The sequence below is a fragment of the Molossus molossus genome, unplaced genomic scaffold (assembly GCF_014108415.1).
Source record: "Molossus molossus isolate mMolMol1 unplaced genomic scaffold, mMolMol1.p scaffold_m16_p_22, whole genome shotgun sequence".
NCBI lineage: Eukaryota > Metazoa > Chordata > Mammalia > Chiroptera > Molossidae > Molossus > Molossus molossus.
This window is the reverse complement of record NW_023425358.1, coordinates 27,603,405-27,627,151: the sequence shown is the minus strand read 5'-3', so window position 1 is coordinate 27,627,151 and position 23,747 is coordinate 27,603,405. Positions and strand designations below refer to the sequence as shown.

The 23,747-nt window shown below is 44.6% G+C and overlaps 1 protein-coding gene across 1 annotated transcript in view; it reads right to left on the bottom strand.

Annotated features, from left to right (window-relative positions):
• The window catches only part of CIT (citron rho-interacting serine/threonine kinase), a 159,263-nt gene extending 136,907 nt beyond the window's left edge, over positions 1-22,356 (bottom strand). Inside the window, exons 1-5 of the mRNA XM_036276369.1 lie at positions 22,225-22,356; positions 21,349-21,451; positions 16,051-16,192; positions 7,743-7,918; positions 2,533-2,634 (exon numbers count right to left, since the gene is read on the bottom strand). Coding sequence (XP_036132262.1) covers positions 2,533-2,634; positions 7,743-7,918; positions 16,051-16,192; positions 21,349-21,438 — 510 coding nt within the window. The 5' untranslated portion in view covers positions 21,439-21,451; positions 22,225-22,356. The remainder of the gene's footprint in view (positions 1-2,532; positions 2,635-7,742; positions 7,919-16,050; positions 16,193-21,348; positions 21,452-22,224) is intronic.
• Between the last annotated feature and the right edge of the window lie 1,391 nt (positions 22,357-23,747).

The window sequence follows — 23,747 nt, the reverse complement described above, 5'->3', positions numbered from 1 at the left end:
TGTCACTGCAACAGGGTATCAGTGTGCTGAGGCAACCAGAACTCCAGAAAGCAGCTATCTGCGATCATTCCCATCTTGCAAGATGGCAAGTGGATAACCTGAGAAGATGGTAAGATGGTCGTTAAGCTAAGGATGCCGAGGCCAGTGACAAAATCCAGAGGGAAGGCCCACCACTAAGACCCAAAAAGGAAGCTCCCTGCAGCTGGGAGCCATCCTAGCAGAGGAACGGCAGGCAGATACTCCCAGTCTGTGAGATACTCCAGGAAGGCTATGTCTAACCAGAAGTCCACACGTGTTAAATCCACAATGAAAAAGATAGGGAAGGTACTCACCACGGTGACAGAGCCACGTGGTAGGGATGAAAATGGCGACAGCAAAAGAGTTTAAAATTCTCAAAATACCCAAATATTATCCTCCTGAAGATGTACTTTGAAAACTGTTGAGCCGTGAAAAAAAAACAACAACACTATGGTCACTCCTGGGTCCCTCAGGTCATCCTCACTGGCCACCATGGAGGCCAGCAGTGGTTTCCCCGAAGCAACTGAGCAATGGCTCGCCACATGTGGTTGGACCACCAGCTGTCATCTGGGTTACATGGAACACTCAGAAGTTGTCATCACCCCTGCCAAAACAGACCCTGATGGTGGGACAGTCTCAGAGTACCTCAACAACGTACCTTTAAGAAGAAGCTGCGTGAGACCGGATGTCCAGAAGGTGAGCTTTTCAGCGCAGAGGAAGAGAAATGTGAGCTCACAGAGCAGTACACGGCCGACCACAAAACTGGGGACTTGGCTCTTGCCGAAGCTCAGCGCCTAGCCAGTGCCAGGACTGCCTGTTGCCTTGAAAACCGAGCTTATCCGCACAAGCCGCTCTTCTAAACCACGGGCAGAGTTCCCACTTACCATATCCCAAACCACAACAAGCAAACAAACACAGCCCTGCTGTTTCAAGGGAATTTCCTTTCTGAGGGCTGATCGGGGAGTCTGTTAACACACCCACCAAACAGAAGGAAGCCTGTAAGCTACAGACACCTCAAGCAGCAAATATCTCAGGATATCAGTGAACCTAAAACCACATCAAGGTCATCTGTGAAGGTCAGGGCTCTATGTCCCAGGTCTCAAGGAAGAAAAGCTTCCGAGACAATATTCAAGGAAAGGAAGTTCCAGGCCTTGAACAAACATTGTGTGTTGGTTTGAAGGAGCACGTGGTTGGTGCATGGCCAGACTCCCGATACATTCCTATGAGAATGTCCTCGCTTAGAAGGCTGGGGATGGGGGCGGGGGATGGGGTGCCTTCTCTACCAGCATAGGTTCTGAACTAGTATGAAACCAAAGCAAATAAACCGTTTATTCCAGGTCAGAAATAAAGGCAGTAAGTGCCCCTAAAAATGCCCCAGGAAATTTCAAGATAAATAGGAGTCCATTTCTCTCTTACATTAGCCTCCATAAAGTTTACATAGTCTTCTTTTAAGGGTTAAATCAGAGATAAAAATTGTTTCCAGGATACTTTTTTTTTTTTTACTTTAGGAATCTAAACCCCTGAGAACCTAAACAAGACCCCTAACTGAATTGTAGCATTCTATAGTTATGTTACACATCCATCAGGAATACCTATGGCCCCGCTCAGAGGAACGAGGCAGATCCGTAGGCTGAGAAGGAAAGATGTCGAGGACAGATCGGTGAAAGGCAAAAAGCAAGCTGAACAGCAGAGCAGAAAGTAATATACCATTTCTGTAAAATAAACTGTATGTGTTACAAATATAGACATAGAAATATTTTTTCCACGAGGCATAGTTAAGGGTCAGAAAGAACACGTACAACCATTAATATTTGTTCTACTAGGAAACGGGTTAGAAAGAAAGGTAGAGCATTTTCCCTTCTGCGACATACAGTTCTGCAGTGATTGCACTTTCTTAAAAATAACCATGAATTATCTCAATTTTTAAAAATTAAAAATTTTAGCCCAGCTGGAGTGGCTCAGCTGATTGAGCATCGTCCCGTGCACTGAAAGGTTGCGGGTCTGATTCCCAGTCAGTGAGCATATGGAAGGCAACCTATCGATGTTTCTCTCCCACATCAATGTTTCTCTCTATCTCAGTATGTCCTCGGGTGAGGATTAAAAAAACAATTTTTTAACGATGTTAACTAGACTTATTGTGGTGATCATTTTTTATATAAATATCAAAAAAATGTTATATACCTGAAATGCAATATGTCAATTATACCTCAATTAAAAAATTAAAGCAAGATTCTATTAAAGGTGATATCAGACTATTCCCAAATAAATGATTTCTCATTATTGTCCTTTAAATCATAGCTACAATACCCAACAATAAGTGGGGCTGTTTCTAAATGGGCTAGCCCTCCATCTTTAGGATCAGGAGAACAGGAAGATACCTCAAAGTCAGGAAAGTAATTGAAGGAATGAGAGCTATCAGGGACTGTATGAACAAGAACCACATTCAGTTCTTTGACTGTGACACCCGAGTATTAGAGCACTGGACCACTTCCAGAGAGAGATGTAAAGACTCACCAGATAAAGGTTATTTTTGTCCTGAAAGGCATACTGTAAATGGGGGATCCAAGGACTTGTGCTCTGAGATAATATGTTCCGTTCTTCCTCAAAAAATGAAACCTAGAAGAAAAAGAAGCCTTTCATACAATTATAATACAAAGAAGTAAATGTAAGGGAAGGGGAAAATGCCCTTTTCTCTCTCTTTAAGCCGAAACTGATGTCTCTAATTTCCAAAATCACCTAGCCCAGCATCCCACAAATCTCACCCATTTACCTACTTTGCTCACTTTTACCAGATCTGTATATTATCTGTCCAATTAGTTACTTCAAGCATCTTTCTTTAAAGCCAACTCACTTTCTTTAAATCTAAGCATCTTCCTCTTTCTCTTCACCTTCCCTTACTGAACTGTTCAGTCCTAAAGACATTAGGTGGAGCAGAATAAGGACAGCACCCATGGCAGGTGGTAGGGAGAGCCATGGTGGCCCAGAACAGGGTGCCAGGCCCGAGGAGGGTGCGGAAGGCTGCAAACATGGGTGGGGGCAGTCCAATATACGGTATCAACAACCCACACAGGGTGAAAAAGGCATTCACCTGTGGGGATGGTCTGAGTCCACCAAAGGGAGGGGCAACACCAAAGACAGTCGATTAGATGCACACAGATGTGTAAAATAAGTTAAAATACTAAGGGTCATGTCAGAGAAGAGAGTCACAAACAGGGAAGGGGCGAAAGTTAGAATGAACCCTGTGAAGTTGGACTCAGAGGCACTGGTGTGAACATGTGGTTTTCAATATAAAGATTTAGAAATATAGATGTAAATATGTGTACGTGTGTGTGTGTGTGTGTGTGTGCAAACAGGTAGGTATATTATATACATGTACTATATTCCCTAACTCTGTCCGCTGAAAAGGGTCTGGGAGCAGTGATACCCTAATAGCAGTGAGAACACCTAATACCCAGATCTTGGCCTCTAAATACCATTTTACACAAAAAGGGCTGCTTGCAGGGCTGGAGCAGGTAAAATAAAAGTCTAAGACCCTGAAAATCTTGCAATAAAAAGCAAGGTAGTACTCAAAGATGGGGATATGTCAAAAGGACAAAAAGCCAATCTAAAGAGATTCTCATTAGCCAACCTGGAGACAATTTGAGTATAAAAATATCTAATAGTCCGACCGGTGTGGTTGAGTGGCTGGCTGAGTGTCGACCCATGCACTAAGAGGTCACCAGTTTGATTCCCGGGCAAGACACATGCCCAGGTTGTGGGTTCAATCCCCAGTGGAGGGCATGCAGGTGGCGGCCAATCGATGTTCTCTCTCATCGATGTTTCTCCCTCTCACTTCTCTCTCTAAAATCAATAAAGGAAAAACATGTTTAAAAAAAATATATATATATATAACAATAGTAATGGATCATAATTCATGGACTTAAAAAGGAAAACGCAAGTCTGTACAGTATAAATAAGTGAATGAGTTGAAAGTTTTGTGAGGAATGGATATCTTGCTAGTTCGAAAGCACCTTCCTACAAAATACTTATGTAATTACAGAGGGGAAAGGAGTAACTCCACAGCGAAGCAGCGCGGCAGATGCCAAAGTGAACATCATCACGAGCGCCACACTGAAACTGAGAGTCGCCTGCTGGGACGCAATGAGAAGAACAGAGCATCTCAACTGCGCTATTCCTGCCAAAGATTTATAACCTGAATCAAAACGCGAGTAGCATCGGACCAATCTCAACTTTACAAAATAACTGGCCTGTAATCTTCAGAGTCATCAAGGTCCTGAGAGTCCAGGAAAAATTAAGGAACTGTTCCAGATTGAAAAAGACTGAAAAGACAGGACAGCTAAGTGCCAGGTGTGGTCCGGAGCTGGATCCTTTTGTTCTGAAAGACCACGGGAGAACTGGTGACCCTTGAACGGGGTCTGAGGATTCGATGGTAATAATGCATCGTGGCGAATTTCCTGATTTTGATGGTTACACTGTGGTTCAGAGGAGAACATCTTTATTGCAGGAAATGTAGAAACATCCTTATTGTAGGAAGTAATGGGGCATCAGGTTGGCAACTTATTTTCAAATGGTTCAGGGGGGAAAAGTTGTTAATATTGTATGGGATAGCTTTACGTGTCAACTTAGCTAGGCTCTAGCTCCCGTCATTCAATAAAACACTAATCTAGGTTTGCTGTGAAGGTACTTTGTAGATGTGGTTAACATCAACAATCAGTTGACTTTAAATATAGTGGGGTTTTTCCCTTTATTGATTTTAGAGAGAGAGGAAGGGAGAGAAAGAGAGAGACAGAAATATCGATGAGAGAGAACATCGATTGGCCGCCTCCTGCATGCCCCCCACTGGGGATCAGGTCCACAACCTGGGCATGAGCCCTGACCGGGAATCGACCCGGCGATCTCCTGGTGCATGGGTCGACGCTCAACCACCGAGCCACACCGGCCAGGCAACAATCAGTTGACTCTAAAAAAGGAAAATCCTTGATAACCTGGGTGTGCCTCATCCAATCAGTTGAAAAACCTTAAGAACAAACTGAGGCTTTCCTGAGAAATAAGAAATTCTGCCTCAAGCTTGCGTCATCAGCTCCTGCCCAAGAACTTGCAGCTTTACTGGCCTGCTGGCCTGCCCTCCAGACTTTGGGCTTTCCAGCCCCCTCCATCAGGCAAGTCATACACATATATGTATACATATTCAACGGGTATCAGTACATATATTCAACATATGCTTATAGTACATACTTTACATACATACTATAGAACCCTGAATGATACACTATACTTGCAACTCTTCTATAAGTTTGTGATTGTTTCAAAATAAAAATAATTTAAGTTTAAATAGGCCTTCTTCCATTTAGTTCTAACAATAACATCTGTGAAAGTCCCAGGTTTTGATATGCTAGCTAATATTAAACTATTCAATGTTTTGAATTAGTTTTGTCCATGTACTACCTAAAGTCATCCTGCACGCCACCGGTAATATACCTAACACATCAGGGAAACACCAACCCAACCCCATAATCGACTGCACCCTTTGCTAACCCTTTTTTCCTGGCACATAGAAGGTGTTCAGAGGCTGGCTGGCTGAACTGGAGAGTCAACGTCTTACTTGCTCACCACTGGCTCGTCAGACCCCCTGAAGCTCCCATTTAAAAGGAACTGTCTCTGAGGACCTCTTCCAGTTCCCTGAGCTCTGGCTGGGTGCACTGGCCTCTCCGCGGTGGCAGGTCATGTCTGCAGGTCACCACCTCTCCCTACCTCCTCTCAGGCATGTCCCTTCACTCGCCCCTGGTGCTGACTTCTCTCTTCTCAGGCCCTTGAATTCCGAAGCCTCAACATGGCTCAGTCAAGAACCCTGCTTTGCTTACCTTCACCGTCTTGAGGGATGGGGGGAGAGGCAGCTTTAATTAGCTCGTGTATGTGTATGATTTTTAAAACCTCCCGCCCCTACCTCACAAGGGGTCGTCCGAGTCTTTCACCTGGAGGAAGGCACACCTATCTGAACCTGCAGTGTGGTTTGTTGGATTGCTTTGTTTTTACACGTACTGCTTTCCCATCTAAAACGTAAGCATCGCAACGGCAGGGCCACATCTAATGCCTCTTCCCAAGGACCTAGAAACACCCCAAACACTCAGGTGCTCAGGAAGTGTTCACTCAAGATAGAGGGTGCGTGGGCGTCAGGTTGAGCGAGCACCTTCCACGCCTCTCTGCCACATGATTCAGCACATCCTGTCATTTCTCTGTGTAGTTGCTCACACTGCATCCCTAAGCACAGACTACATCACTGCGGGACTCTAGCAGGTAGCTCCCTGTCCTCCGCTGCCTCTCTGATTGGAGGCCAGACACAGTCACTCAAGTCCTCAGACTCTGATCCCGACCTCCTCCTTCCAAAAGCCTAAATGGTCTCCAACTGTCTCCCAAATTGAACTGCCATTTCAAAAACGGCTTTTGGGGACAATGGTGAGTTACCATTTAAGGGGAAATGGAGCTTCTGTTTCAGATGATGAAAAAGGTCTAAAAATGGGTTATAGTTACACAATATCACAAATGCACTAAGACCAATGAATTGTATCTTAAAAATGGTTAACATGATAAATTTTGTTATGTATATTTTGCCACAATAATTTTTTTTAAAGTTATTGAGAAATCCTACCAAATACCCCCATCCTACCCAAATGTCCTCATTTCTTCCCACTCCCAGTCTATTTGTTCTAAACCATATATGTGTGTGCGTGTGTGTGCATATATTATATATATATAAAAAATATATACAGCATTCTAGTATTCAAACCTCCAGAATGCCACACATGCTACACCTGGCACCTTCTCGTCACCTCTCTGTGCCCAGAACCACAGCAGTGCGGACTTTCCCTGACTGTCCCTGGCTCACCCACATCCCTCCTCACTCCATCATCCGAGGATTTGCTAACTGCTCGTCCTCCTCTGACACTTTAGCTGTTTTAGCTGGTAAGCGCCTACTCTACATATTTGCATTTTTCCTCTGCTTTCCAAGGTTGTTTTCCTTTAAACCTGACACAAACAGCCATGGAGCTTCGCTTCCTCGTGCAGGCTCCCCACAAGCCGCGGGATGCATTATCAGACACATGACATGCACTCGAACGTCTGCGTCTAATAAATTACTCTCTGAACTCCAAGGCTGATGGCCGTCTCTCTAGAAACACGGCAAAGGAATCAATATGTCTGGAGCATCGGGCTTGTTTAAAAGAAAGAAAAATACCACAACCTTAAGGATAACTTCTTACCTGCTCTCAAACAAGCAACACCCTAGCCACATAAGAATTCTATTTAATTTCTTCAAAGGCCTGTTTTTAAAATCAAATACAACACATGCCCACAACAGGAATATATAAAATGTGCACGCAAGCAAATGCTGACTCACCCTATCATATGCATCTCTCTAAAGCCCCAGCTGAGAGTCAGGCAAGATCTTAAACTCATTAATGAAAAGGCCAAGTTGGTTCTGAATAAAACACAACTACAAAAACATGATAAAGAAATCAAGGGGAGCCGGTGAGCTTTCAAAATGAGTCAAGATCGGTTCAAGAAAAAGAGCTGAGGACATGAGAGACCTTTCAACCCATGCAACTGCAATTAACTAGAGCCAGAGAGGAAAATGTGCTTGATCCCAGATGTCAATTCAGCAGATTTGTCTCTGCAATGAACATTCTGGGACAGAGAGGGCAACGGGTGTGATGTTAAAATGCTCCTACCTGCTCCTGGGCCAACAAGGCCTTCTTCTTCATCACTTTCATGGCATAGATGTCCCCGGTGGCTCTCTCTCTTACCACCTGCACTTCGGCAAAGTGTCCACAACCCACCAAACTTCTGACTTCAAAGTCCTTGGCAGAAGGCTGGAGCTCCTGCAGCTCAGCAATGGTGTCGGAATCTGCGAAACATGGAAGAATTACTCCCAGGTAAATAAAGGGCTTCAAATACCTGCATCTTTATGAAAGCCAAAAAAGAAAGAGTGTTCTCATGTCCTCCCTCACTGTCAAAAAACATTTAGTCACTTTCTCATCATCATGAATAATTATAAAATCAGCACAAAAGTGTTTTTATATGTTAAAAGTAAGGGCTCCAGTAATTTCAAAGCAGTTTCCATGGCAGCTACAATTTGCATCCTGAAGACTTGGAAAATAGAGGAAGGAGGATACAGATCGAGCGTTCCTTCCTCCTCGCGGAAGGCTGCAGGGTCAAAGATCCGTGTCTGCACTGGGACCAGTTTTCAGTGGACGAAAGCAACATGACTCCCATCTCACTCAGTGCTGGAGCTGGTTTCCAGACCATTCCATCCTGACCACATGTGCTCTGCTCAGTTTTCTCTCAACAGCCCATTTGATCTCCCACGGACGGTGTCAGTAATAGTAACGCCTTCCTCGCCTCAAAGTGCGACAGTGCTACCAAAAAGCAAACAAACAAAAGAACAGAAACTTTAGCCCAAGGAACCAAATGGGGCCCTGACATTTGCTCTGCAGAGTTGACATGTCACACATCCGGAAGGGTTTGCACTGTCTTCTTCTTAACTTCGAGTCCTAGTCCTCTTCCTAGTGCAATCTTTCCATCGGTGTCTCGGTTTGCTCGGGCTGCCGTAACAAATACCACAGGTGGGGTGGCTAAAACAACAGGCATTTATTTCTCATCATGCTGAAGGCTGGGAAATCCAAGATCAAGGTGCTGGCAGGTTCAGTCCCTGATGAGGGCCCACTTCCTGGCTCACAGACAGCCACCTCCGCACTGTGTCCTCACAGGACAGAGACAAAGAAAGCTCTGGTCGCTCTTCCTCTTCTTACAGGGACACGAATCCCATCTTGGAAGACTCGTCCTCATGATCTCATTCCATCTAAGCACATCCCAAAGGCCCCACCCCCAAATACCATCCCACTGAGGATCAGAGTCTCAACACAGTAATCTGAGCAGGACACAACATTCAGTCCAAGATCTTCATTGTATGATAATGAACTAAATAAATGGGTGGTGGGTTTGAAATCTAACATATTTTTTTTGTATGGTTTTTGTTTTGTTAATCCTCATCCAAGGATATTTTTTCCATTGATTTTTTAGATAGAGTAGAAGGGAGGGAGGGAGAGAGAGAAACATGGATGCGAGAGAGATACATCAATTGATTGCTTCCCCAAGGGACCCCAACCAGGGCCAGGGATCGAACATGCAACCCAGGTACATGCTCTTGACCAGGAATCAAACCCGAGACCCTTCGGTCCGCAGGCCAACACTAACAGCTGAGCCAAACTGGCCAGGGATTAACATACATTTGTTAACACTCTAAGAACACTAGGCTGGAGCATCACTGAATATGCAACAACTCTAATGACCTGCAAGAATGGAGGGGAGCAGCTGCGACTGACTGAAAAATTAATTCAGTCCTGCACATTACAGGGAAACTGCACCGTACACGGGGGTTACACTCCAAAGAAAGACGAGAAAAACATATAATCAAAATTACCCTGGAGAATTCCTCAGGAAGGTGCCACTGAAGGCCAAGAGACTGTCTTGCCATCCCAGAGGAATAACGGACTCCTCTGGGCAGTGGAATGGATTGCCATTTCCGTAGGTTGGACACCAGATCAAGTTGGAAGCTCCTTTTCTTGAGTTACATTCAGCTCAGCAGATTGTTCAGACAACGACAGGGACTGAGTCCAACAAAGGGAAAAGCCATTCCATACCCACAGTCACAGAGTGGCATATTGCTGAATTAGCCAGTGCAATTGTGATTGCTCTTACCCACCCCTTTCTTTGTTGCATGGGTGGAATTTAATTCACTTGGGTCAAAGGCACATATGATGAACTCTGTGGCACTGAGTGTCTTCCCACCCACAGACCCACCTCTCACGTTAGCCAGTCATCCTGAAAACACTTTCCTTCAGTCCCTTGCGGAATCAGGCAAGAGTGGTGGGTAGATCCCATGAATTCATCATGACCACTGTAAAAAATTAAATCTAGCCCTAGCTGGTGTTTCCCAGTGGTAGGACACTGGCCCATGAATGGAAGAGTCGCAGGTTTGATTCCCGGGCACGTACCTGCATTGCAGGTTCAATCACTGGCCCCGGTGAGGTGAGTGCAGGAGGCAACCAATGTGTCTCTCTTACATCGCTCTCTCTCTCTCTTCTTCCTTTCTCTCTCTCTCTCTCTTCTCTTTCTCTCTCTCTCCCTTCCTCTCTCTCTAAAAATCAATGGAAAAAATATCTTCGGGTAAGGATTAACAAAAATATAAAATAAATAAATCCAGAGCCCAGCCAGTGTGGCTCAGTGGTTGAGCGTCGACCATGCACCAAGAGGTCACCAGTTCGATTCCCGGTCAGGGCACATGCCCAGGTTGTGGGCCGAATCCCCAGTGGGGAGCATGCAGGAGGTGACCGATTGATGTTCTCTCTCATCGATGTTTCTAGCTCTCCCTCTCCCTTCCTCTCTCTCTAAAATCAATTAAAAAAAAATTTTTAAATAAATAAATCTAGAGCGCCTACACAGAGAATTTCATGCAGAAGCAAAATTGAAAGCTGAACGGTCTTTTCCTTTTAACCTGACATCACAGTGCCAAGGCCCATCTTTCTCCCCTGTCTCTTTCCAAGTTTCTTTCAGATCAAGCATTTGAGTTTTGAATTATAATTCCCCAAATATGCTGGCTTGCAACTCTCTGGGTTATACCCGATTTCATTACTGCTCCCACACAAGGCCAATCTCTCCTGATTCTCTGTTAGGCCTTGGGCCCACAATTTGTTTATAGCATTTGTCCAACTTATTAACTTTGGGTCTGTCATTGCCAACCACCAGGGATCTCAATCACACAAGTAGGCAAACTGCTTACAGGCAAAACCACCATGAGACTCTCAGAATTCTGAGAAACCATTCCAAATCTCAGTATCTTTTTCCAAATGCTTTGGATTATTAAGGTGAACAGGTGAGACCCTAAACTCAATTCTACGACTATTTTTTTAAAAATCTTCACAACTCCTCTCCAAATTAGCAGCTTCTATAACTCCAAAACCACATTAACCCTTCATCCCTACACAAGGTTATAGTATTTAAGAGCCCAGTGGATGCTGATTATTGAGGTGGAGATAAAAACTGTAATGAATGCAGTTAAAGAATGACTTTGTCAGAGAAACATTTGCACCCAGAGGGCAAAAGCCAACACAGCCCAATGCATTGCATCCTCTGACCCTACATTTCAACTTTTAGGAATGCGTGCTCCACAGACACGCCGGCCCATGTGCTCGGAAGGGATACATATGAAAATGTGATGAGAACGCTGTAACAGAAAAATAGTTAGAAACAACCTAAAGGTCCATCAGCAGGCAAGTCCACCCACATAAAAGAATATCAAGCAAGCCCTGGCCAGTTTGGCTAAGTGGTTATAGCATCAGCCCAGGAACCTAGGTTCGATTCCCAGTCAAGGGCATGATGTGGATTGCAGGTGTGACCCCCCCCAACCAAGGCCATGCAGGAGGCAACCAATCGATGTGTGTATCTCTCTCACATCGACGTTTCTTTCTCTCTCTTCCTTCCACTCTATCTTAAAAAAAAATCAATGGGAAAATATCCTTGGGTGAGAATTAACAAAATGATAAAATAAAATAAAAGAGAATCAGGCTCATGTTTAAAAGAATGAGGTAGAGCTCAACCTCCACTAGAATATGCACTTTTTTATTTTGGTCTGTTTTGATCACGATTGTAAACCTAATACCTAAAAGGAAACCTGGCACATAGCAAGTGCTCCATAAATATTTGTTGAGTAAACATATTGCTAAGTGAGCAAAGCTAGTGGCAAAACGTTATACACATATGTAAACAATAATAAAAATGGAGCCACTTTAAAATGGAGCTGGAGCTGCCAAGCCAGAGGAACTGTCTTCCACCTCTTCGGTCTCAGATCTTCGGAATGTTAAAACAGGGCAAAATAACCTTTGGACTGGGCAACCTTGTGGTCCCAAGAACTGTTTGCCAAGATAACGAGAAAGTAGTCATTATGACTACTGGACTGAAATTTTTAAAAATGTCTTAGAATTACTGGCCAGTGTGGCTCAGTGGATTGAGCATCATCCCATGGACCGGGAGGTCCCGGTTCGTTTCCTGGTCAGGGCACATGCCTGCGTTTAGGGCTCGATCCCCAGTAGAGAGTGTGCAAGAGGCAGCCAGTCAATGTTTCTCTCTCACAACAATGTTTCTCTCTCTCCCTTTCTCTCTAAAAAATCAATTAAAAAATATTTAAAAGCCCTGGCCAGTTTGGCTCAGCAGTTGGCCTGCAGGTTCAATTCCAGGCAAAGGCATGTATCTCAGCTGCAGTTCAGTCCCCGGCCCTGGTCGGGCTCATGAGGTAGGCAACCGATCGATGTGTCTCTTTCTCTCTCCCTCACACCCTATCTGAAGATATTTTTTTTTAATTAAAAAAAAAAAAAAAGCCCTGGCCGGTTTGGCTCAGCAGTTAGAGCGTTGGCCTGCGGTCCAGAGAGACCCGGGTTCAGTTCCCGCTAACGGCATGTACCTCGGTTGCAGTTTGTCTCCGGCCCTGGTTGGTTGTGCGGGTGGCAGCCACTAGATGTGTCCCTTTCACGTCGATGTTTCTCTCTCTCTCTCTCTCTCTTCCTCTCTCCCTCTCCCACTCTATCTGAACAAAAAATGGAAAAATGTCCTCGGGTGAGGATAAAAAAAACAAACAGTGAGGCAGGTAAGATTTTGAGGGATTTTTCTCTTTGACCTATTGTATTTAATTTTGCATTATGTTTACAATGGGGGGACGTCATCAAGTTATAATTTGCCCACAAGTACTAAAGTTGTGAATATACAACTTTACTTACGGTGAATGTAGATGGAAGAGGGTAGAATTTCAGCTACTATCACATCACCAACAAATGCCCAACTTTGGCAAGTATGAACACTTTTCTATGCATATTTTAGTATCACACTTGCTGTTTTGTTTTGTTTTTGACACAAATCATGAGCCACTACGCTTAAGTTTTGGCCACTTATTTTGTTCACTTGGCGTTATAGTCAGTCAATCAATATTTATTGAGCACCTCCTATGAGCTAGACACTGGGGATAAAATAGTAATTAAGAAACAAAAATTCTCTCTCTAGCACCCAGATACTAGTTCCTGGCCCTCCCTTGGCCCATGCTGAGGGCTACACTCCAGGGCTATACTCTGTCTCATTTCCTTTAATAGTCCCCGAAGAAAATTTCCATCTCTATGACAAGATTCAAGAACAGCTGCTGGTCCCTTCTTCCCACAGGAAAATGAAGCTTACATTCCGAAACAGAAACTCAAAAGAGGGGGAAAAAACAATCACACTAATGCAATCACCCTTTTTCAATCATAGCCTCTCAACTGTACTCTCCGGAAGCCTCTTCAATAATATGAAACAGTTCCCTGGAAGAGAATTCCATTAGAAGAGGCTACATTTCACTAAGCCGAGCCCCCTGATTACTGAATGAGTCGAGATCCATTACTTTAAAGTAACCAGAGGGCCATCTCCAGACTAATGAAGGTGCCTGTGGACAGCTCGGTCAATTTGTCTGTCACACAATTTCCCTTCCCCTCCCACTCCCTATTTGAGGATTTACATATTCAAGAAAATAAGGTAGGAGTTTATTCAAACAAATACAGACAATGAGCAAATACCCCAGGTACATTTTGAAGTTAAAGATACATAATATATTCAACATCGGTGAGGTTTATGACCATCGTTATTAGGTAACATTTACTGAGTGTCTCTATGCACCAGGCAACATGAGTCAGGTCTGTGCACTAACTCATTCAGTCCCCACATAACCTTATTAGATATGCATCTTCCCCATTTTGCAGATGAGTAAATGAAGGACAGATAAGGTCCACACATTAATACCTGAAGTCACTGTACTGAACATACATTGATTTTTATCTATTTGCACATCCCCCACTCCAGGAGGTACTGGTAATCACAGTGCCCTGAACCCCTAGGCATCCAGATGAGGCACATCACAGTAACTGGTCAAGGGGTGGGCACATGACCCAAAGCAGAGCTGATCAGAATCTTCCCGGACATTGTATTAATATAGACAGTAAAAGACAAACGCCGGGCAGGGTATTGTAGCCAGTCTGTGAAGATGTGTCCAATGGCCCATGTCTCCTGGAATTAGTGCCCTCGCGTAGTCTCCTGGCACGTGGAACCTAGGCAGCCTACGACTTACTTCAAACAACAGAGTGCAGCCAAATAGATCCTATGTCCTGTCCAGGTCTAAGCCCTAAGAAGGCTTAGCCACTTCTACTTTTGTGCTTTTGGAAACCCCGAGCTGCCATATAGAAAGTCCAGACATCTCTGCTAGAGACCAACCATGCAGATCAGAGGTTAGGCAAGATTTCCTTAAAGGGCCAGAGGGTAAATATTTTAGTCTCCGTAGGCCAGAGGGTAAATATTTCAGTCACCACTACTCAAATGCACTGTAATGTGAAAGCAGCCACAGGTAACGCCTAAACAAATGAGAGGAGCTGTGTTCCAGCAAGACTTTGTTTAGAAAACAGGCATCCCAGGCTGTCGTTGGCTGACCCCTGATGGAGACCACATAGAGGAGCCCTGTAGAGCACGAGACCCTGAGACTTCAGGAGAAAAAGGTCCAGTCATCCAGAGCCCCCAGGCGAGCCCAGCCTCCCAGTCAACATGCCAGACTCTGGGTGAGCCACCTGAACATTCCAGACCAGCAGGGTCTCTGGTGCCTGAAATCTTGGTCAATATCACATGGAGCGGAAGAATCCTCAGCTGAGTCTGACCCACCAAATCTTGAAAGGTAATATACAATGACCATCATTTGCGGTCACTAAAGTTTGGGGTAGTTGGTTACACTGCAAAGCCACCTAAGGCAGGCTGTCCTAAACTCGCCTAACACAGCTGACATTTCGGGCCCAATAATTCTATGTTGTGAAGAATTGTCCTGGGCATTGTAGGATGTTTAGCAGGATCTTTACCCTCACCCATTAGATGCCAATAGCAACCTCCCCCACCCCTCCCCCAGTTTTGACAACCAAACGTATCTCCAGACAGTGCCACGTGTCCCTGGGGGGCAAAGTCACCACTGGTCAAAGAAGACTGGTATAAGTAAAAGACTATGAAACTGGGCACCAGGAGCCAACTTCCACACCTTGTGCAAGTCAAGCACAGTCCAGAACAGGGTGTGAGCAGGACTGATGAGGGCCCCAGGCACTTTTGCTTTCATCAGCCCCTTGTTGCATTAAAAAATAATAATAAAACAAAAAACTATAGATATTTATGACTCCAGTGGCATAATGAATATAATCCAGAACCATTACACATCACTTCGACGTTCATATTTTTCCTTATGATTTTAAAATAAAGTACAATTAAACTTATTTAAATAAATTTATTAAAATGAAATATTGTGGGCCCTAGCCAGTTTGGCTCAGCGTTTAGAGCGTCGGCCCGCGGACCAGAGAGACCCGGGTTTGGTTCCACTAAGGGCACGTAGCTCGGTTGCAGTGTGTCCCCGGCCCTAGTTGGGGTCATGTGGGTGGCAACCACTCAATGTGTCTCTCTCACATAGGTGTTTCTCTTTCTCTCTTCCTCCCTTTCTCTCTCCTGCTCTTTCTGAACATAAATGCAAAAATGTCCTCGAGTGAGGATAAAAAAAAAAAGAAAGAAATATTGTGGGACCTAAGCACTATGCCCACTATGCTTACTGGAGAAGTCCACCATGACTGAATAGAGGAATAGGCTAGGGGACATGATTTAAGTCCCTGGAACCAGCCATTCCTAATGTTTGACCCACCCCTGGATGTGTTTCATGAGCCATAAATTCACTTTTTGGCCTAAGCTAGTTTGAGCTGAGTTTCTGTCACTTGCAACCAAGAGACCTGACTTATCTGGTCTCCCAACTACCACAGGTGGAACCTGACCTTTAAACTGGGTCTAAGAGCAGAATTCTTACTGTCAGCAACCCCTAACCCATTCTGCCTCTGGCATCTTTCTCATTTTCTCTAGCTGGACAGTTCTCAAGAAACAGTTTCCCCAACTTACACTTCCGGACAAAGTTGCTCACGTGCTTAATCTTCATCAGAGCAGGCTGACTGCATTCTTCAAAGAGAACAAACAGGGCATCTAATATCCCTTCTCGGGAAAGAGGAGACATCTGCTGTTGAGTCATAAAGGGTGGTTTCCCCTAAAAACAGCAAACAGCAGATGGAGACACTGTCAATAATGAAAAGCTTTGATCAATAACATCCATCCACACAGAGTAAATTACAAGCCACCAACTCGACTAACTGCTCACGACACAGGCTAACAGCACAATTCTATGGCTTCGCTCTTTAAAGAGGCATCAATTGACAGTCATTAAGTTATCACTTGTACGATTCCATCACTGTGGGTTTCCTTCACCAGCATCTGGGAAGAAATACTTCACACATACGCCATTAATGAGAAAAGGCCCTTCTTTCTTTTTTAAAAAATACGTTTTTATTGATTTTTTTTTTTTAGACAGGAAGGGGAGAGAGAGAGAAGCACTGATGTGAGAGACACATCGATTGGCTACCTCCTGCACACCCGTCACAGGGGATCAAGCCCGAAACATGGGCATGTGCCCTGACCAGGAATCGAACCAGGACATCTCAGTCCATGGGACGAAGTTCAATCCACTGAGTCACACTGGCCGCACAAGGCCCTTCTTTCTTAACAGTCTGAGGCTCATGGAAACATTTATTCTGGACCCTGCTGGTCTTGACATGTCTCCATGTCTCTACAATAGAAAACAAGGATTGCCACTTCTTTCATGTGTGCCCAGAGGTTTAGTAATATAACTTTAGTCTCTTTACTTCACTCAAATAATCCAGAGTGGAATGAATGAAGTGACTATACTGAAGCTGAATTTATTCATGATCTAGAGCAACAGTTGCAAACTGGCAGACTGTATCTAGCCTGCAGACTGTATCTAGCCCACAAACATGTTTTGTTTGGCCTGTGGTATGTAAAATAATTTGAATTATCTGCCAATATTGAAAAATCAGATGTCACCAAAAAAGGGAGGGGAGGGAGAGATTTCTGGTTTCTTCTGAAACACTGGTGGATCTAGCAACATTGCCCCACACCCCAGCCTGGTGACTTGAGTGGCAGCTGCGTGATGTGTTCTGCATGTCACTGCAGACCTGACTTGCAGTCTTCCACCTGGCCCACCTGCCTTATTTATACTCCCTGCCTGGCCCCCAAGGACATGAGTCTGCAACCCTGATTTAGAGCAACAGATCCCACGTGCCAGGCCATGGATTGTGTGGTGGTCTCGCTGCCAAGATGGCCATCCATAGCTCCTCCAACTCTGAAGGCACTCGCTGATGCTCCCATCAAGAGCTGCAGTCTATTTCCCCTCCCCTTGAATCTGTGCTAACTCTGTGACTCACTGCAACCAACAGAATGTGACAGCTGACACTGTGCCAGTTCAGGACAGACCCCTTAAGAAGTCTGCTTTTGCTTTTTTTTTTTCCTCACCCTAGGACATTTTTCCATTTTTTGTTCAGATAGAGTGAGGGGGGGGAGGGAGAGAGAGAGAGAAACATAAAAGTGAAAGAGACACATCGAGTGGCTGCCACCCAAACGACCCAACCAGGGCTGGGAACAAATTGCAACTGAGGTACATGCCCTTAGCAGGAACCAAACCTGGGTCTCTCCGGACCACAGGCCGACGCTCCAACCGCTGAGCCAAACCGGCCAGGGTGTTTTTGCTCTTTTGGGAAGCAAGTCGCCATGTAAAGAAGCTTGGGGTAGACAGGAGTTCAGCAAACTGTGGCCCATGAGCCAAGTCTGGTCTACCACCTGTTTTTATAAATAAAGCTTCATTAACTTACATATTTTCTATGCCTGCTTACAGTGGCCGAGTTGAATAGTTGCAGCAAAGACCAATTGGCCGAAGGAGTCTAAAATACTTATTATTCACAGAAAAAAAAAACACCTTCAAACCCTGGGTTAGACTTATGGAATAATGAAAAGATCTCATACAGAAGAGAGATCAGGTGGAAGAACTCTGGGATGCCCCAGCCTGCCATCAGCACCCAGATGTTCCAGTCCCGGCCAAGCTCCCAACTCAGTATGGCCCCTTGAGTGACCCCAGCTAATGTGACAGGGTGGAGCAGAAGTTGAATCCAGCCAACCAACAGAATCATAAGAAAAATACATCATTGCTGCTTTAAACTTTGTGAGTAGTTTGTTACACAGCACTGGATAATAGAAACAGACTGGCTAAATCTAAATCACCTGCAGAACTGGAACATTTCACCCTGGCCAGTTTGGCTCAGCAGTTAGAGCGTCGGCCTGCGGTCCGGAGAGACCCGGGTTCGGTTCCCGCTAAGGGCACGTACTTAGGTTGCAGTTTGTCCCCGGCCCTGATTGGTCGTGCGGGTGGCAGCCACTCGATGTGTCCCTTCACGTCGATGTTTCTCTCTCTCTCTCTCTCTCCCACTCTATCTGAACAAAAAATGGAAAAATGTCCTCGGGCGAGGATAAAAAAAAAAAAAAAGAACTGGAACATTTCACTAAACAAAAAACAAAAACAAACAGATTTTCTAGTGCTGTCCCCAAACTACTGAATTAGGACTTTCCAGTTCAGAGGTTAGACTCTGTCTCATTAACAAGCCCCCGCTAAGAAATTCAAACCTCAGCCACTAGGTTTGTGAAGCACTGGCCACATTTGTCACCTCACCGTTCTGCCACTAACTCAGAAAATAAAAATCTTTGCTTCTTCTCTTCTTTAGTAAACTAGAGCAACAGTTTCTAAATACATCAGTGATTCCTAACGGTTTTCAAGTCTGCCCTGAAATGAGAAAAAAAAAAAATGAACAACATATAATGACTTTTTTATAGAGCTAAATCTATTCAAATTTTAAAATGGTCTTTTATTCTGAAGTGATGTCCTTCCTCTCCTGGTGTTTCTTAAAATAGCCTTTCTTTATAAAATAAAGACCAGAAGAGAATGTCTTTTTTGTTACCTGTTTATTTGTGTTTACATAACTTACTTGGCAAAATAAAGAGCTGGCAAACCTAGGGGAGCCCCGCAAATTTGTGAAATTTTACGGAGTTGAATAAGAGTCTGCCAACAACTGACATAGAGTTCGTTGGGAAGTACTGGTAAGTAGAACGTGAGGCCCTCTCTGAGGTGTTTACTTAAATGGAAAACAAAATCACTACTCTATTAAAACCTCATTACAAAGGCACTTTATGGAGAGAGAACAGTATCCTCAACTGCTTACATTAGGCAAATGTTTGATATATATTACGTTGGCAAATATTGGCTTTCCTGGGGGTGAGGAGGAACTCATCATTTAAAAAAGACGAACTGGCCCTGGTCAGTTTAGCTCAGCGGTTGGAGCGTCAGCCTGTGGTCAGGAGAGTCCGGATTCAGTTTCCGCTAAGGGCATGTACCTCGGTTGCGGTTTGTCCCTGGCCCTGGCTGGGGTCGTGTGGGTGGCAACCACTCAATGTGTCTCTCTCGCATCGATGTTTCTCCCCCACCCACACACTCTATCTGAAGATAATTGTAAAAATGTCTTCGGGTGAGGATAAAAAAAAAAAAATAAGTTAAAAAAAAAGATGAATTGGGGCCCTGATCAGTTTGGCTCAGCGGTTAGAGCATCACCCCACAGACCAAAGAGTCACAGGTTCAATTCCGGTCAAGGGCACATACCTGGGTTGCAGTTCAGACGGGGTCCTGCAGGAGGCAGCTAATTGATGTGTGTTTCTCACATCAATGTTTCTCTCTCTCCCTCTCCCTCCCTCCCTTCCTTTCTCTCTCTCTCTCTCACTCTTCCCCCCCCCCCCCCCCACTCTATCTGAAGATAAATGGAAAAATATCCTTGGGTGAGGATTTTAAAATAAAATAAAAAAGACAAATTGGGGATTTCCCACAATATCCTTGCTTCTATAACATCTAAGTATAAGACACACTTAATAAACTGACATACACTGGCAGTACGTCCCAGCGGTTACACAACCAGCCTCTGGAGTCAGACAGACCAAAATTGGAGCCTGGCTCTGCCATGTACAAGTTGCACAATTCTGGGCAAGTCCTTGCCTCTCTTGATATAAATCTCCTCCTAGTTGAAATGTCACTACAACTAGTCCCTACCTTTGTTATCGGGCCAAAGAAAGATCATCAGGAACATGTTGACTCTGTGCCCAGCATATTGGAAGCCATAGTTATTATATAATCAACACATTATAAGCTCTTAATGAATGTTGTAATAAGTTGGGAAAGTTTTGGAGTAAAAAAACAAGATACAAGGGTAAAAAGTGGAAGCACACCAGTCAGCTAAGGTTAGAGACAGACTTCATTTGTGAAAAATATCTCATGGAGATGGGGATGGTCCCAGAGAACAACCTAAGCTTTCATCTGTCTCTATCCTCATCTGTTTGAACACTCCCCAATACAAATATTGGGAGAATATATTAGTATTTATTATCACACAGGTTCCCTACATAAAAACCTTCTTAAATATCATCACTGCTAAGTGAACATAAATTTATTGTTACTATAACTAATATTTTTACCATTTATAAAGGGCTTACCAAGAGCTGGGCAAGGAGCCAAGTGCTCTGCATGGATGATCTCATTTAATCCTCACAACTATCCTGTGAATTAGGTTTTATAACTTCTATTTTAAAGAGTGGCAGATGGATTCAGGAGGCAATTGACTCACCCAAGGTAACACAGCTAACAAGTGCTGAGGCTAGAATTTACATCTAAATCTTTACCACTACCTATGTTTTCCCCTGATTTGTGAATACATAAGTCAAACTAGGATTTCCACATCAATGGTAGTCCATCTACATCAAAAACAAAAGAATTAGAAGTCTACTTAGATACAATCTCATGATATTAAGTTTTAATACTTCTAGGGTGATGGAAATGTCCTACACCTTAAGAGAACTGTAGGTTTCACAGGTGTGGTATTTATCAAGACTGGTGTGTTGTTTTGTGTTTTTTTTTAAATCTAAAACATAAATATCCCTCAAATAAAAAATAGGATTACACCTATAGAAATTTTCATCAAGAGTGCCCTTGTTTATTTGCTCCTCTTTCTGTAATAAAAGGACAAACTTTTATAGAAGTGTAAAGTATGTGAAACAAAATTTTTAAAAATCTTCCTTCAAGGGCAAGTTCAGCTCTCTAGTCCCGTCTGCACGGTGACTCCTTTTTCCAATACTACCAGCACATATAAAACACCAAATGGGATTTCTCCTAGATTAGCCTCAGTGTTATAATAAAAGCAAAGGTAAGTGACAAGGAGATTCCAAGGAAACAAACTCAGGTGTGCAGAGTTGGCAGCCTGTTACCTGGAAGAAAAGATTCAGCCTGGAGGCCCGGCTGGCAATAGGCTCAGCAGTGTCCGGCAGATTCCGTGCTCCATACTTAAATTTCAACATCTCCCCACTGGTGCTGAAGGGAGACAAGAGAAGTTCAAGTGTGTACTGACGATTTGAGGAGAAAGGGCTTAAGAGAGCCTGATCTTCCGCAAGATACCAAGGATGGGGAGGTGAAGATCAGCCACCACATGGGTCTTGGGATACTCAGTCTGGTGATGGAGAATAAAAACCAGATTTTTATTCTTTGTAACAGGTGATGCACTTATCTGGCATACTCCCTTACTTACAAATTTGCTTTTTATCTGCTCCTCCCCACTTAGAATGTAAGCTCCACAAAGACAAGGATTTTTATCCTCACGTAGTGGGGACACATATAGTCTGGTACATAGTAGGTACTATTAAATAGGTACTGAATGAATTACTGAAAATTAGCAATTTACATATGCTGGAAAATGATTAAGTGCTATGAGGTTGAAAAAAACTTCAGCAAGGTGAGGGCAATTGGGGCATGGGTGTGGGTGGGTGGGTGTGGCTGTGAGCAATTTTTTTAAAATAATTTTTCTTTACTGATTTTAGAGAAAGGAGAGAAGAGAGAGCAATGGAAACATCAATGAGAGAGAACATAGAAGGGCCGCCTCCAGCATGCTCCGCACTGGGGATTGGGCCCACAACCTGGGCACGTGCCCTGACCGGGGACCTCTTGGCGCATGGGTCCAAGCTCAACAACTGAGCCACTCCAGCCTGGCAGGTGTGTGCAATTTTTAACAGAGTAGACTTTACTGCGAAGGTAACATTTGAACCAAGACCTGAAGGAAACCTTGCTGATAACTGGAGAAAGAAAAGTACCCCAAGCAGAGGGAACAGTCAGACCCAAGGTTCTGAGGCGGTCCCGGCCTTCTAATAGTAACAGCAGGAAGACCAGAAGGACTGGAACAGCGTGGAGGAGGCCAGAAGTAGCAGGTGATGGGTGGATGCCGGGAGTGTGAAGACACTGAAGTAAATGGTTAAGGTCATACAGGTAGTAAGTTGTAGCCGGACTCCACTAGACAGAATAATGCAGGTAATGCTGGCAGGAGGCAGGGCAGAAGACCGTAGGACCCCACTCGGGTTCAGAGAAGAACAATTCCTCCTGCCCTGGGCACCCCCCTAGCAGACCCTTGGCTCGGGTGGAAGTGGGCGCGCCCCGCCAGCCTAGGAAGACCCCCCAGGCCCCCGGGAGCCTGGGGGCGGGCCCGCCGCTCTCCCGGCTGCAGGAGGCAAAGCGAGATTGGTGTGAGTGGAAGAGGCTCTTCCCCTGGTCTTGTGGAGTGGGGTGGGGGAGAACTGGGCGTACCGGGGTTCAGACTCACGCTCAGTGGACCCCACCTGTCTGCACTCTGTTCCGCTCCGTGCCTCCCGCCGCCGCGTTTGAACCCGGAATGGCATAGGCGGGACCCAACAGCATCTGGGCCAGTCAGAGTGCCCGTAGCTATGATGGATATCTACGTATCATTCAGGCCCCGCCCAAGTTCTTAAAGGAACAGACTAAGTGAGAAGGGGAGCCAATCGAATTGTTCTTTCCCTTGACTCGTGACCAATGGGAATCGGGGAAGGGCGAACCCGGCAGGGCAGGTCCTGGAAGTTTGAAATTGGCGGTTAAGCAGGACCCAGTGTCTGTGGACGCCTCGGTTGGTGTCTAGGATCCCTGGGGAGGTTGCCGGGGCGGCGCCCCCTGCTTTCATGGCCACCTGCAAGGAGGAAGGCAGCCAGGCCGCTGCCTGGTCTTGTTTCTCAATCTTGGCTGAAGTCGAAGAACTTGTTACTTTGGTAAATCAGCCGGTTCTCTGCTACAGCTGAGCTAGCAAATGTTTTGAGTTTGAACTTCCACCTGCCTGGGTGACAGCATCTTTGGTCTAATTGCCCTGCAGAGGTAGCTGCAGGTATTGAGACTGTTTGAAAGGATATTTTAAAATAAAAGGCAAGAGACTTAAAGAGGTACTTCACTAAGGAGAAAATCCGAATGACCCACAAACGTATGGAAAGGTGCTCAACCTCATTGATAATGACAAAATTAGAAAAATAAAACCACAATGAGGTACAATAACATGCATGCAGCTGGGGGTGGGGGTTCTGACTATTTCATAGAAGAGGAGCTACACGCATTCATACAGAGCTGATGGGAGTGTAAATTAGTAGAGTCTTGGCCCTATTTGCTAAAATGGAAGATAGGCACATTCTGTGACTCACTCCTGGGCATATATCCTAGAGAACTCCTAATTATGTACACCAGGAGACATGTACAAGAATGTACAAATAGTACTGAGTGGTGTAATAGCCAAAAAAGAACTGGAAGCTACCCAAATGTCCATCAGCAGTAGAAAGGATAATTT